Source organism: Podarcis cretensis (genome assembly GCF_951804945.1).
Source record: "Podarcis cretensis genome assembly, chromosome: 14".
Lineage (NCBI taxonomy): Eukaryota > Metazoa > Chordata > Lepidosauria > Squamata > Lacertidae > Podarcis > Podarcis cretensis.
Window position 1 is genome coordinate 32,086,261 of NC_137183.1, and position 13,049 is coordinate 32,099,309.

Consider the following 13,049-nt stretch of genomic DNA (forward strand, 5'->3'; position numbering starts at 1 on the left):
TTTGTTTGGGATTGGCTTGTTGCAACAGCGAAGAAATCTGTCCCAGATAATTGCATGGTACACAACACTGGCAACTGCCTTTAATGAAATGAGGGCTTAAAAGCAACAATCCCACCGAGCTAAATATTTGCTACACCAGAGGCAGGGAACATTTTGCAGGCTCCCTTCTAGGCAAGCTTGCAGGACCAGTGAAGGGTCTGGGCCTGGAGAGAGGGGTTCAGCTTGGGGAGAGTTATTGAGGGCCACATAGAAAGGTCCAGAGGGCCTGATGGTTTCCATCCCTGTCCCATCCCATTCTGTAACAAGGAAGTAAGATGACTCAAAGACAGAGATTGAGATCACAGAATCGTAGACTTGGAAGAGACCCTAGGGATCATCTAGTCCTAGGGATCTGTCCCTATCACCTATAAATCCGGCCCGCGGACTGTCTGGGAACTAGTGTGTTTTTACATGAGTAGAATCTGTCCTTTTATTTCAAATGCATCTCTGGGTTATTTGTGGGGCAAAGGAATTCATTCCCCCCCAAATATAGTCTGGCCCCCCACAAAGTCTGAGGGACAGTGGACCGGCCCCCTGCTGGTACTAGTCCAACCTCCTGCAATGCGGGTATATGCAGCTGTCCCAAACAGGGATTGAACCTGCAACCTTGGCATTATCAGTACCACGCTCTAACCAACTGAGCAATCCAGGTGTTGCTATACCATTGCCGATCGCCATGGGACTTTTGGGTTTTGGGTTGGGTTTTTGGAAGACGCCTGTGCGTGAATTTGTTTTATGTGTGTGGATCAGTGCACCCTGATCAACACACAGTCTTCGCAGTAGGGCTCTGTTCCAATGGCATGAAGTAGTCACAACAAACCGGTAGATTCCTATCTGCTGCAGCCTTCATCTGCCTTCACAGCCGTTGTAACATATCACTTGTTATCATCTGCCTGTTCTGCCGTTGAGGACTTCTTGGATCATTCTTTGTCTGGCTCCTTCCCTTTGACCTTACCACCTTGGGTGACCCTGCTGGGAGTACGAGATTCCCAACGGCTTCGCTCACAAGGGTCATAGGAACATGCAAGCCCACTCATCATGACAAGGTGATGATCCAGCGAGTGGGTCATGTTGTGTGGATGCCCGATGATCATCTTCCAAAGCAACTACTCTATTCTGAACTTAAAAATGGAAAGCATAATGCTGGTGGTCAACAAAAGGGGTTTATAGACTGTCTCAAGGCAAATCTAAAAAAATAAACACTGACAACTGGGAAACACTGGCCTGCGAGCGCTCCAGTTGGAGAACAGCCTTTACCAAAGGTGTCATGGGCTTTGAAGACACTTGAACTCAGGACGCAAGGGAGAAACATGCTAGGAGGAAGGCACGCTTGGCAAATCCACACCATGATCAGCTCCCGCCCGGAAACCAATGTCCCCACTGTGGAAGGACGTGTGGATCCAGAATTGGCCTCCACAGTCACTTACGGACTCATTGATAAAACCGTGTTTATGGAAGACAATCTTACTCGGCTACGAGTGATCGCCAAAGAAGCAGCAGCAGCAGCAGCAGCTATACCATTGGTTTTTTTTCCCTTATTTCTAATTTACCATCATAGTCAGTTTACTTTTTCCAGCTTTTAGGAAACATGGTTGAAAGACATCCAGAGGGGAAACTGTGTTAAGTTTGTTGCAGGAAAAACAAGAAAGCCTCTTCTTTCACCTTAAAGACTTACAAACCTGTTCTGTGAAAGGCCACAGTTAATTACATAATTGCAAGTGTCTGCACTTTTCTGCATTTCATGTCCTTCTGATCTTAATGCTTTAAATCCCCACCTACTCCCCAAAAAACATGCAAAGAGATTCCTGTAACTCAGAATGATACTTCACACATCTGATAAAATGGATTGTACTTCACAAAAGTTTGTACTGCAGTGGATTTAAGGTGCCACAAGACTTGTTTATGGTTTGAGAACTTTGGCAAGTCATCCATCCAATTTTATTCGCCTGCCACAAGCCTGCAGAAAATAAAACACCAAAATCATACAACTTCTAACATAAAATGAGTTGAAGGATGTGGCATATATATAAACAGGGGGGAGAAAATCCACCTAAACTGCACTTGAAGTTGACAAAATCTTTAACAAATCTTTGTATGTGCACAACTGAATAAATAACTGGGGACAATGCTTATGTTAACACGCCCATAGAGTCTAGAAATATGAAAGGCATTTATCACAAAGATCACATACACTTCAGGTACTGGAAATTTATCACTGGAGAATGCCTAGGAACATAACTGTCCCACCCTCCACAAATCAGCCAAAATCTCCTGTGAGAAACAAGGAAACTGGCTGCAAGACCTCTCCAAATGGAAGGAAAACAGGGCTTTGGGGAGCTCAACAAAATCAACTGAGACCCACTCTGTCAAGGGATCAGCTACTATAAAAAACTGCCATTTCACTGGGAATTCTTTTTTAGAAAAGCACAGCAGGAAGCCAGCACATATATCCTTGCTGGTACGTATAATTGGCATGTAAAAAAAAAAAAGTTTTCCACTTGTTTTAATATACCGTATTTTTTGATCTATAAGACTCACTTTTTTCCTCCTAAAAAATAAGGGAAAATGTGTGTGCGTCTTATGGAGCGAATGCAAACTGCGCAGCTATCCCAGAAGCCAGAACAGCAAGAGGGATTGCTGCTTTCACTGCGCAGCAATTCCTCTTGCTGTTCTGGCTTCTGAGATTCAGAATATTTTTTTTCTTGTTTTCCTCCTCCAAAAACTAGGTGCGTCTTGTGGTCTGGTGCGTCTTATAGAGCAAAAAATACGGCATTTAACAATTCTGTATTTATTTATTTATTTATTTTATTTCATAAAATCTATGCACCCTTTGATTGTAAAAACTCAAAGCAGTTTACGAAGAGAAAAAAACAATAACATTATCCCTGAAAACAACTCTTTAATGCATTCAAAAGATAAAATCAGCAATAAACCAAAATCAGATTAAAACAAACACCAACATTCTGCACTGCCTAAGTAGGCTTGAGAACAGTGAAGGTGCCTGTCTGATGTCAAGTGGCAGGGAGTCCCAGAGGGTGGGTGCTGCCGTGCTAAAAGATTCCTTACAAATGCGAAGTGAGTGCTATATGGCAATTGAAACAGTGCCAGTTCTGCAGATCGAAGCAGTTGAGCAGGCATATATGCGGGAAGGTGGTCTCACACAGGTAAGCTGTTTTATGCTTTTATTAGATTGTAAATCACTTTGGGCTGCCCCACGGAGGGTGATTCATAAATGAAACCAATACGCTCCACACATATTTCCAGATCTAGCTGCATTTGCAGGTCCTAATCACCGCAGGGGAGATTTCATAGCAAAGCCTTCCATGGGCAACCAGCCGACAGGGTTGCAACCATTGCTGGGGGGCAGGGAGAGAGAGAAAATCTGGTGCTGGCTGGCCAGCTTCCTTGCAACTTGAAAGAGACTCTCATCACACCAAAATCCTCTTAAGGAGGAATGAGAGATCTGAAGAGATACTGCAGGGGGAAACGGGAAAGAGAGCAAGAATAAAAGGCAGATGCTACTAAAAGGGAAAAAGCTCGTGTTCTGTATCTTCGCGACTCCAGAACGCTCCGTGATGCAGTTCGTAAGAAACTGACAAGGTCACACCATTGATGGTAGGTAGGGCCATGCACACTGTGTGTGTTCCAGCCACTTAGCTATTTATAAAATGTGCATGTTGCTTCTCTAGCTAAAACACAAACCATTTAAAAACACAAAAGGCAATAGGAAAAGAGTGCAGTTAAAAAAATTTAAAAAGAAAAGTCTAAAAAGAGCCCCTCCGTGGTAGAAGCACTTGCTTTTCATGCAGAAGGTGCCATGTTCAATTCCTGGCATCTTTAGTCAGGTTTCAAATATCCACCCCCCACCCCATTGAAAACCTGGAGAGCTGCTGCAAGTTAAGAGTCAAAAAAACATTCACGTCTGTCTGTCCTGAGAGACAAATGAGTACAGTGGTACCTCAGGTTAAGTACTTAATTCATTCCGGAGGTCCGTACTTAACCTGAAACTATTCTTAACCTGAAGCACCAGTTTAGCTAATGGGGCCTCCTGCTGCTGCCATGCCGCCAGAGCACAATTTCTGTTCTCATCCTGAAGCAAAGTTCTTAACCTGAAGCACTATTTCTGGGTTAGCGAAGTCTGTAACCTGAAGCGTATGTAACCTGAAGCGTATGTAACCCGAGGTACCATTATACTGGAAACCACAGGAGGAGAGAGGGCTCTTGTGACAGGATGCTGGACTAGATGGGCCTGATCCAGCCAGCTCTTCTTATGTTCCTATGTGGACGACTTAAAGTGAGGCCAGGCAAAGAATCACAACAGGCAGACTTACGGTAATCAGCCAGTTCCATTCCATTCCTTACAGTATTTATATACAGGGATGCAGGGGGGAAACACCATCACCAAGGCCTCATGGGTCTGAGATGGCTGAGAATGGTATGTAAAGCGGTACTGGTACACAAAATGTATTTGTATATTTTTTGTTATTTTTTTTTATACTACACTACACCACCTCAGAACGCCCACATAATAGATAGTCTCATCACTATAGATAGAATAAGAGAAGGTTTTTTGTTTTTGTTTTAAAAAGGCAAATGTTCAATTCAGAGTCATCCACCCAGATGGACCTGCTTGAAGCAAACCCATGTTTGAACAAACGGTTTTCTTCCAAGAGAGAAGGGTTTCAGCATCTTCCTAACCACATCACAACTTCAGTTATGACATTTGCAACTGAGAACATGCATTAACTAGCATTGCCGGCAGGTACTTTCAGACCCTGGGCTTTTAAGGTATTACAAGCCACAAGCATTATTACTTCAGCTGTGAAACCCACAATTTACTTTCCTCTCTTCTTCACAATCGACACCACCATTCCGTGCTTTACAACAGCTTCCATACCCCTGACACTGCAGTAAAAAAGCCAATTCCGATAAGAAGGAAATACTCTAAACACGAGCAGTTTCAAAAATCCACTTAAGCCATAGCACCTTCAGGACTACAGGAATAAAACAGGTCTCGCTTCCCTGGCAATAAGTGTTGGAGGAAAGAACGGTAAGGAGAACAACAAATAGCACTAAATAAAGACTTATTTATTGCTAGCTGCCCAGAGAATACATTTACTAATAATGCATTTTTAAAGTAAAAAACAATAAATGAGCATCCATAACCATGTTTATGGCAGGCTTGCCCCAAACTAGAAAAGTAAGAAAGATTAAACAGAAGATGTTTCAGCAACCAGCATCAGTCCTAGTGGGCCTTGGCAGGCCATTGATGGCTCAAGGTGCTGATGCTGGATCTGGTTTGCTTGGTCCTTTGTGTTCCCCCTTGGTTACGTGGCCCTGGACTTCTGCTCCAAAATCCAGCCCTACCTGCAGTGCCAACATTCACAAACTCATTGCAAAATGTACAATGAGAACATTTGCTTCCCCTAATTGTAAAATCCAGGAAAATGGAAGGTCATTACAGAGTAAAGGAACAACACGCTCTCTGATCTGGCAACAATTGAGTGCTCTCAGAGGTCCTCCAAACACACAACCCTTCAGGGCACCAGCTTTGAACGGAAAGAGTTTCTTTTGCAAACTAGGCAGGTGTCATTTGCCATCCTTACAGCATCATGGTGACTATCAACATGGCCAAACCGCCAACAAAGTGGCAGGAGAGCTCCCCACATTGGTCCGTGACCATCTCATGCAATCACCAAGGGCTGGCGGCTCTTGGTAAAAGGCAAGGGATAGACGGATTGGGTCTACAGGGTGCCAGCCACCAAGACAGCCTCCTGTGCCCCAGTTGTGCTGAAATAAAAGGAAAGCCATTGCATGAGAACACAGTTCCTATAAGGCTGGAGCAGCAAATGAACATCCAGGTGGCTTAGGCTCCCTGTTCATGTGGATTCTTGACTCTCCGACCCCCAAAATGTTATGAAGTCAGGCCTGTGCAGCTGAAGCAAAGAAACAAAGCTGTAAGATCTCCTTACCCTGAAATCAATGCCCACTGTAGAGATGAAGCTGCCAGCCAGGAAAGCACCATCCTTGAACCGCACCAGCAGGCAGGTCTTGCCAACCCCCGAGTCGCCAACCAGCATCACCTAAAGAGAAAAGAACAGGCATTGTGGAGGGGATTAGAACTGGATAAGCCCCTTTTAGTACTAGTGACCTGGAGCCACAGAGCTCTATCTTCTGGGCTCTCTGCTTCTAGCCAGGGCCGTAGCTAGGGGGTGGTGAGGTGGGCCCTCGCCAGGGGCGCAGGTGAATGGGGGGTGCAAAATCGGCTAAAAAATATGTCCATAAATATAAATATTGATTATTGCCTCATAAGAAATGGTTTTAAATAGAGGGTGAATTGAATGGGGGGTTAGAGGAGAGGCAGAAAGAAGAGCTGATTTGTCTGTGGCTAGGGGGCGCAATCTGGATGGTTCTACCAGGGGCGCAAGATCACCTAGCTATGGCTCTGCTTCTAGCGCACCAGACTGTGAATGGATAACACTGGGGCAAGGTTGGGGAACCTCAAATCCAGGGGTCCAATACAATCCTCAAACCACATTCTATACTACGACTATTACTGCACTGATATCTGCCCTCCCCACCCTCAACCTCTGGCTTGCCTAGTTAGCGCTGGCCCTCTTAACACAATTCCAGCTCCTTATAGAGAGAACTCATCTATCAGTGCCTCATAATCAACTCTCTCTCCTGGCAGTTTAAACCTATCTACGTGCCAGACAGGCTGCAAGTTTTCTGCCGGGCACACGGCAGCTCTGGGCTGGAATCAGAATCGTGACCTGACGGACTTTGATAGAATTCATTGCTCTGGCCCCAGTTATTTCAGTGGCCTGTCAGACAACATTTATAGCAGCCACCCCCAACTTGGCACTTCAGTTGTTTGGTGCTCTACCTCCCATCAGTCTCAGCCAGCAGGGACATTGTGGAGAGTTATAGTACCACTGTTGGAGGGTGCCAGTTCTGGAAAGGCTAGTTTAGAGCAGTATTGCACAGCAGCCCACATCCTGAACTCAAGGCATTATTTCAAGCAGGGGCTTCTACATACATACATAATTTTATTGGTATGCCACCTTTACATATGTTAAAATCATGCCCAAGGCAGCTTACGACATGAAAAAAAATACATAATTAGGAAAAAAAATACATAATTAGAAACATAATTAGTTTACATAATAAAGTAAACAATATAACATCAAAAAGCACACAAGCAAATAGAAGCAACGCCCACATAAATCATAATTAAGATTTAAAATTAAAGATGCAAAAATTAATATCAACACCACAACACCAACACCAATAAGAGTCTGTTCAGCAGCTTTTGTAGCTGGAGTCAGTCAGAGTCCCTCACTCCCAGACCTGGTGGAGGAAATCCAGCATGGTAGGAAGCAGATCTTCCAGGGTTCACAGCCAGGACTGTCTCTGGCTACCCAGAACTTTGTAAGGATGTAGGATGCTTATACTGAGTCAGACAACTGGTCTGTCTAACTCGGTACTGTCTACTGACTGGCAGAGGCTCTCCAGGGTTTCAGGAATGGACATTCCCAGTCCTACTTGGAGATGTCAGGGATTGAACCCAGGACCTTCTGCATGTGAAGCAGATGCTGTACCACCGAGCCAAGGTGCTTTCCCCAAATACAATGAGAACTCAATGAGCCCTACTCCCAGGTAAATCTGTATAGGATTAGCTTGTGGGTCACTCTCATGTTATTTAAGAAATGTAAACACTGAGTTCTGCTGGGTCAGGCCAAAGGAGCCTATCTAGTCCAGCATCCTGTTCTCACAGTGGTCAGCCAGTGGGAAACCTGCAAGCCGGACCCAAGCACAATAGCCTTCTCCTCAATCGTGTTTCCAGCAACTGGCTTTCAGAGGCATATGGTCTCCAACACTGGAGGGAGAGCCTAGCCATTGTGGCTAGTAGCCAGTGATACCCTTATCCTCCATTAATTTGTCTGATCCTAATTTTCTGAACTCCGTAGTTTCTGTTACATAAGAAGCAGTTTTATACCAAGTCCAACCACTGGTCAATCTGGCTCAGTATTTTCTGCACAGACTGGCAACATCTCTCCAGGGCTTCAGAAAGCAGTGATTCCTCACTCTACCTGGACATGCTGGGACTGAACCTGGGACCTACTGCATGTGGAGGTGCTCTACCACTGAGCTATGGTGGTTGGACTAGATGACCCTTGGGGTCCCTTCCAACTCAACAATTCTATGGTTCCAAGACCCTTCTCTAAGGCACAGAAAGTAAGTTATGAAATCCTTCTCACAGGCACAAGAAGACTCTCTAAACAGCAGTCCTAGGAAACCGATCACCAGCCTCACTCGCTCTATGATTTAACTTGGCAATCACTTTTGCTTGCAGGTGGGCTATTACACATTGCAGAAAAAGTATGGTGGTATTCGTTTCAAAGGCTAATTCCATATTTTGTGCAACCTGCCACAGACATTTACGTATGTGCAAACGTGTAGTAAATGTGCAAACAGGCAAACCATGCAGCTTCCTGCACATTTACTACATCTGCATGCCTGTTTTGCACATTTGCTACATGTTTGCACATTTACTACATTTGTGAAACGTATAGTGAACATGCAAACAGCTGTCAAGCATGTAGTAAATGTGCCAAACAGGCATGTTTTTAAATATTTGTTTGCTTTCTAATATTTTAAATTGTTTTTAACTCTACATTTAATTGTAAACGTATTTTATTGTGTTTTATGTGCTCTGTTTACTGGCATGCAAACGTGCAGTAAATGGGATACCCGAGTGCCCCCCCCATGCCCTTCAGAAAACAGGGAGTCAACCCACAGCCGAAGGTGTGCTGCAACCCAGAACTTTTCTGTCAATCATGCCTGACTGAGTATCTCAACTGCATCTCAGCAGTATAGGCAGGCCTGCTGTGAAAAGGGCTAAAGAGGAACACTCAGCACACACCCCTGCACATTCACTATTGTTGCTTTTTAACAACTTTCTAAACTGAAAAGGGAAAGAGAAGGACTAATTGGTAGAGAACACTCCTCACGGCTGAGTACTGCCATTCCCACAACATTTTCCCCAATTCTCCCCAGGGAGCGGGAGCCCAGAAACCTATGTCGGGCAACAGCCCCCCTCCCCTGATCTAGGGCTCAGCCCCTGAAACCCTGACTCCAGGACTCACACCTGAGACATATTGAGTGACAACAGTCATTCTGAGCATGTGCAGAGCAATTTCCATTCCTACACACCTGCAATAGGGGAAGAGGCTTTCTTTCTGGCACCTTTCCTATACAGTGGTACCTCGGGTTAAGTACTTAATTCGTTCCTGAGGTCCGTACTTAACCTGAAACTGTTCTTAACCTGAAGACCACTTCAGCTAATGGGGCCTCCTGCTGCCGCCGCACCGCCAGAGCACGATTTCTGTTCTCATCCTGAAGCAAAGTTTTTAACCCGAGGTTCTATTTCTGGGTTAGCGGAGTCTGTAACCTGAAGCGTATGTAACCTGAGGTACCACTGTATAACCTCTCTGTGCTTTGGAGAGCAGCCCTCTCCTGTTAAGCAGCTAGACCTCAGGATCACAGGAAGATAGGGAAGCAAAAAAGGGTGCTGGAGAGGCAGTGTGGTGTAGTGGTTAAGAGCAGTGGACTCGTAATCTGGTGAACTGTGTCTCCGCTTCTCCACATGCAGCTGCTGGGTGACCTTGGGCTAGTCGCACTTCTCTGATGTCTCTCAGCCCCACTCACCTCACAGAGTGTTTGTTGTGGGGGAGGAAGGGAAAGGAGATTGTTAGCCGCTTTGGGACTCCTTCGGGTAGTGATAAAGCGGGATATCAAATTCAAACTCTTCTTCTCTTCTTCTTTGTCTCAAGACATTATGACGACCATGCACAATCCTAACCATGCCTATCCTACTGAATTCTTTGGGGTTTACTCCGGGCAAGTGGGACTAGGGCTGCAGCTTTAGGCAGCTTTAAAAAAGAAAAGAAAAAGACAGGCAGATAGAGAATCAGATGAAATCCTGGTAATGTCTAACAGCTGCCATCTTCCCTACCAGGAACCTCCAAATAGAGAGGCAGTCTACCAGCAAACACCCACATCCCGGAGGCAAAGCAACAGGTGTTCTCCATAGGAGTCCCATAAATATGCAGCTGACGGGTGACTAAACACCTCCCCCTCCAACCAGCCGGACTCTTCTCCTGGGGCTTATCTGAGACTCAAAACAAGCTTGGTTTGAACCCCTCTTCTGCAGGAGGGGGCCAGCTTTGCAGAACGCAGCGCCACAAGGCACCCCACACCCCAAAGCAAAAGGTGCATATGGAAATGGGCTTAACTGCCAAACGGGTCATTGGCAACAGGTGTGTGTAAGTTTTTACTTTCTCAGAATTCCCCCCCCCCCCGCGCGCCAAAATAAATCTAATTTGAATGAGGTGGCGAGATACAGCCTGGCTTTCTGATGTCCTGACCCCCCCCCCCCCCAAAAAAAGACGCCGCCCCCCTCCATGGCTCTGGGAGCCCTCTTGGCTCAAGTCTCCAAGCGCCTTTACGCACCCGCGGGACGGCCTGGGGCGCCTCGCTCGCCCTCTCCACCCGCCGCCCCGGGTCTGGTTCCCCCTCCCCGACGGCGCCGAGCTCCGGAGCTCACCTTGAAGGCGACGTCGTAGAACTCGCCGCTGGAGCTCAGCGAGGGTCGGCTGGGCAGCGCCGCCCCGTTGGCAGTGGAGGAGCCGGCGGCGGCGGCTGGGGCGCTCCGGGCTCCGGCTCCGGCTCCAGCAGCGCCCTTGGGGGCTGCCGTCGGCGCCGCGCCCCGGGAGCCCTGGCCGGGCAGGGCGGAGGAGGGCGCCGAGGCGGTGCCGGCGCCGCCGCCGCCCTTGGTCTTGGGGCTCTTCTTTCGGGACATGCTGCTGGCTCAGGCAGGGCGCCCGCCTCACCGCCGGCTCCCGCCGGGCAGCTCCCGCGCGCTCAGCAACCTCTCCAGCGGCAGCAGCGGCAGCAACATCCCCGCCTGCCTCGCTCGCTCGCTCGCTCCCTCGCAGCCGCTGCCGCTCGGTCCGTCGATCCGCGCGTCCGGCCCCGCCTGCCGCTCCCGGCGCGTCTCCGCCGCTAGGGGCGCCCGCGTTCACTCACGCCGTGATGTCGGGGGGGGGGGAGCTAGGCGACTGCCAGGCTTTTCTGCTGCCCCAGGTGAGCTGAGACGGGAGGGGGGGGGAGTTCTTTATTTAATATATTTGTGTCTTGGTTTTAAGAACATAGGAAGAGCCTGCTGGATCAGGCCAGTGGCCCATCTAGTCCAGCATCCTACTCTCAGTGGCCAGCCAGAGGTCTGTGGCAGGGGTGCCACCTCGCCCTCAGGATTGTGGGTGCTCGCCACCACCACACAGACATGCGACGTCACACGCACACACCTGCACATGGACACCTGCGCACACCTGCATGGGACGCTGGTGGCGCTGTGATCTAAACCACTGAGCCTCTTGGGCTTGCCAATCAGAAGGTCGGCGATTCGAATCCCCGTGACGGGGTGAGCTCCCGTTGCTCGGTCCCAGCTCCTGCCAACCTAGCAGTTCGAAAGCACGAAGTGCAAGTAGATAAATAGGTACCGCTGCGGCAGGAAGGTAAATGATGTTCCCGTGGTTTCCGTCATGGTGTCCCGTTGCGCCAGAAGCAGTTTAGTCATGCTAGCCACATGACTTGGAAAGCTGTCTGTGGACAAACGCTGGCTCCCTCTGCCTAAAGTGAGATGAGCGCCGCAACCCCATAGTTGCCTTTGACTGGATTTAACCACACAGGGATCCTTTACCTTTTTGCTACATGCAGGTGTGTGTGTGTGATATCACACACCCACATTGTGGTGGCCGGCGGCAGCCGCTCCACAGCCAGCAAGGCATTCTTTTCTGTGGAGAGGGGAGAGACTCTGTCTCTATGTCCAAGCCCACCCCCACCCCTCTCAGTGGCAGCGCCGCTGCCGCCTGCCACCTTCTCTCAATGACTTTGTGGGTGCCCAGCTCCCACAATTATATCATTGTGGGTGCCCAAGCACCAATGGCCCCCTGAAGTTGGCTCCTATGGCCTGTGGAGAGCCTGCAAGCAGGACAGGAACACAAGGCCAATTCTCCATCTGCTGTGGCTTCCAGCAACTTCTTATGAGGATAAAATGGGGGAGCAGGAGAACTATGTATAACATCACCTTCAGCTCCTTGCAGGAAAGGTAGGGTGTAAATGTTAGAAGTAAATAAGAATAAATAAATTTACAAGGTTGGTCAACCCTTTTGACAGCCAGTGTGATGTAGTGAATCCGGGAGATGAGGGTTCAAAACCCCATTCAGCCATGGAAAACACTGGATGTCCCTGGGCCAGTCACTGCCTCTCTCAGACTAACCTACCTACCACACAGGACTGTTGTGGGGATGAAATGAGGAGAGGAGGACCATGGACACCATCCTGAGCTCCTTGGAGAAGGAGGTAGGATATAAATGCAGCAAATCAATAAATAAATACATGGAGGGAGGGAATCCAGGAACCTAGTACTGCGCAGCAATCCAATTGTGCAATACTTATTCACGAGAATTATCAAGGCAAAATAAGAAAGAGGCAGTGGAGAAGGTGGAATAAACAAACGCTTTTGAGCTACACTTGAGCTGTACAGTCTAAGGTACCATTTTATTAATCACCTCGAGGAATGCAAAGATATGAAACCGGGACATGCCATTTTTAATCTTGTGGTTTCCAGGAAAGCGGTTGTGTGTCCCCCCCCCCCTCCAGTACAAAAGAGCTATTTATATTCATGCCCCTCCACACTGTAGGCAGGAGATTGTGATTTTCACACCTTTCTAACTCCAGATATATTACTCAAGATGGTAATCAGGTGATGTCTGAGGGGAAAGGTTCTCAGCTGGGAATTCCTGGGAAGGTGAAAATTAGGAAAGAGGCAGCTCATCTTTCTTGTCAGACTGCTCCCATAGATGGAAAGCTGTATTCTCTTCTCCAGACTAAACACCCCCAACTCCCTCAACTGATCCTCATAAGGCTTGGTTTCCAGACACTCT

At 47.7% G+C, this 13,049-nt stretch overlaps 1 protein-coding gene across 1 annotated transcript in view; it reads right to left on the reverse strand.

Moving 5' to 3' along the window:
• Positions 1-11,073, reverse strand: part of RAB26 (RAB26, member RAS oncogene family) — a 109,702-nt gene extending 98,629 nt beyond the window's left edge. Inside the window, exons 1-2 of the mRNA XM_079952818.1 lie at positions 10,649-11,073; positions 6,012-6,122 (exon numbers count right to left, since the gene is read on the reverse strand). Coding sequence (XP_079808944.1) covers positions 6,012-6,122; positions 10,649-10,903 — 366 coding nt within the window. The 5' untranslated portion in view covers positions 10,904-11,073. The remainder of the gene's footprint in view (positions 1-6,011; positions 6,123-10,648) is intronic.
• Positions 11,074-13,049: the final 1,976 nt, after the last annotated feature.